At 72.7% G+C, this 443-nt stretch overlaps 2 protein-coding genes across 2 annotated transcripts in view; one reads left to right on the plus strand and one right to left on the minus strand.

The window, feature by feature from the left end:
* IL2RG (interleukin 2 receptor, gamma) overlaps window positions 1-96 on the minus strand; it is an 8,374-nt gene extending 8,278 nt beyond the window's left edge. The window contains exon 1 of the mRNA XM_009997181.1: window positions 6-96. Coding sequence (XP_009995483.1) covers window positions 6-96 — 91 coding nt within the window. The remainder of the gene's footprint in view (window positions 1-5) is intronic.
* Window positions 97-110: 14 nt separating this feature from the next.
* The window catches only part of MED12 (mediator complex subunit 12), a 34,807-nt gene continuing 34,474 nt past the window's right edge, over window positions 111-443 (plus strand). The window contains exon 1 of the mRNA XM_009997182.1: window positions 111-179. Coding sequence (XP_009995484.1) covers window positions 111-179 — 69 coding nt within the window. The remainder of the gene's footprint in view (window positions 180-443) is intronic.

Below are 443 nucleotides of genomic sequence, written 5' to 3' on the forward strand. Positions count from 1 at the left end.
CTCACCCCACTGGGACCCCACCACCCCTCCTGCCTGGGCGCCACAGCTCACCCCTCCAGGCCCCACCGCCTGCCCCACCAGGATCACTGGGCTCATCCTGCCATACTGTCATGTTCACCCTCACGGAGCTGTCCCCCAGGAGCAGGGCCGGTGTGCGGATCCCCACCCACGGCCCCCCAGTGGGTGCTCTGGGTGGGATCCCTGAGCATTGGGCAGAACCGGGAGACACCAGAGCAGTCCCGAGGTGCGACGGCGACATGGGAGCAGTGGACGGCAGCTGGGGGCAGTGACGGGAGGTGTCCCTGCGGCTGGTGGCGGTGCCGGCGCTGGGGGCAGCACCGCAGAGGTGTCAGTGGGACCTGCGGGGGCACCACCGGCCCCGCGAGGCGCGTCACGTGAGCTCTGCCCGGGGCGCCGCCGCTGCAGCGCCTCCCTCCCGGGGC

Source organism: Chaetura pelagica, unplaced genomic scaffold, assembly GCF_000747805.2.
Source record: "Chaetura pelagica isolate M959 unplaced genomic scaffold, ChaPel_1.0 scaffold344, whole genome shotgun sequence".
NCBI classification, from domain to species: Eukaryota; Metazoa; Chordata; class Aves; order Apodiformes; family Apodidae; genus Chaetura; species Chaetura pelagica.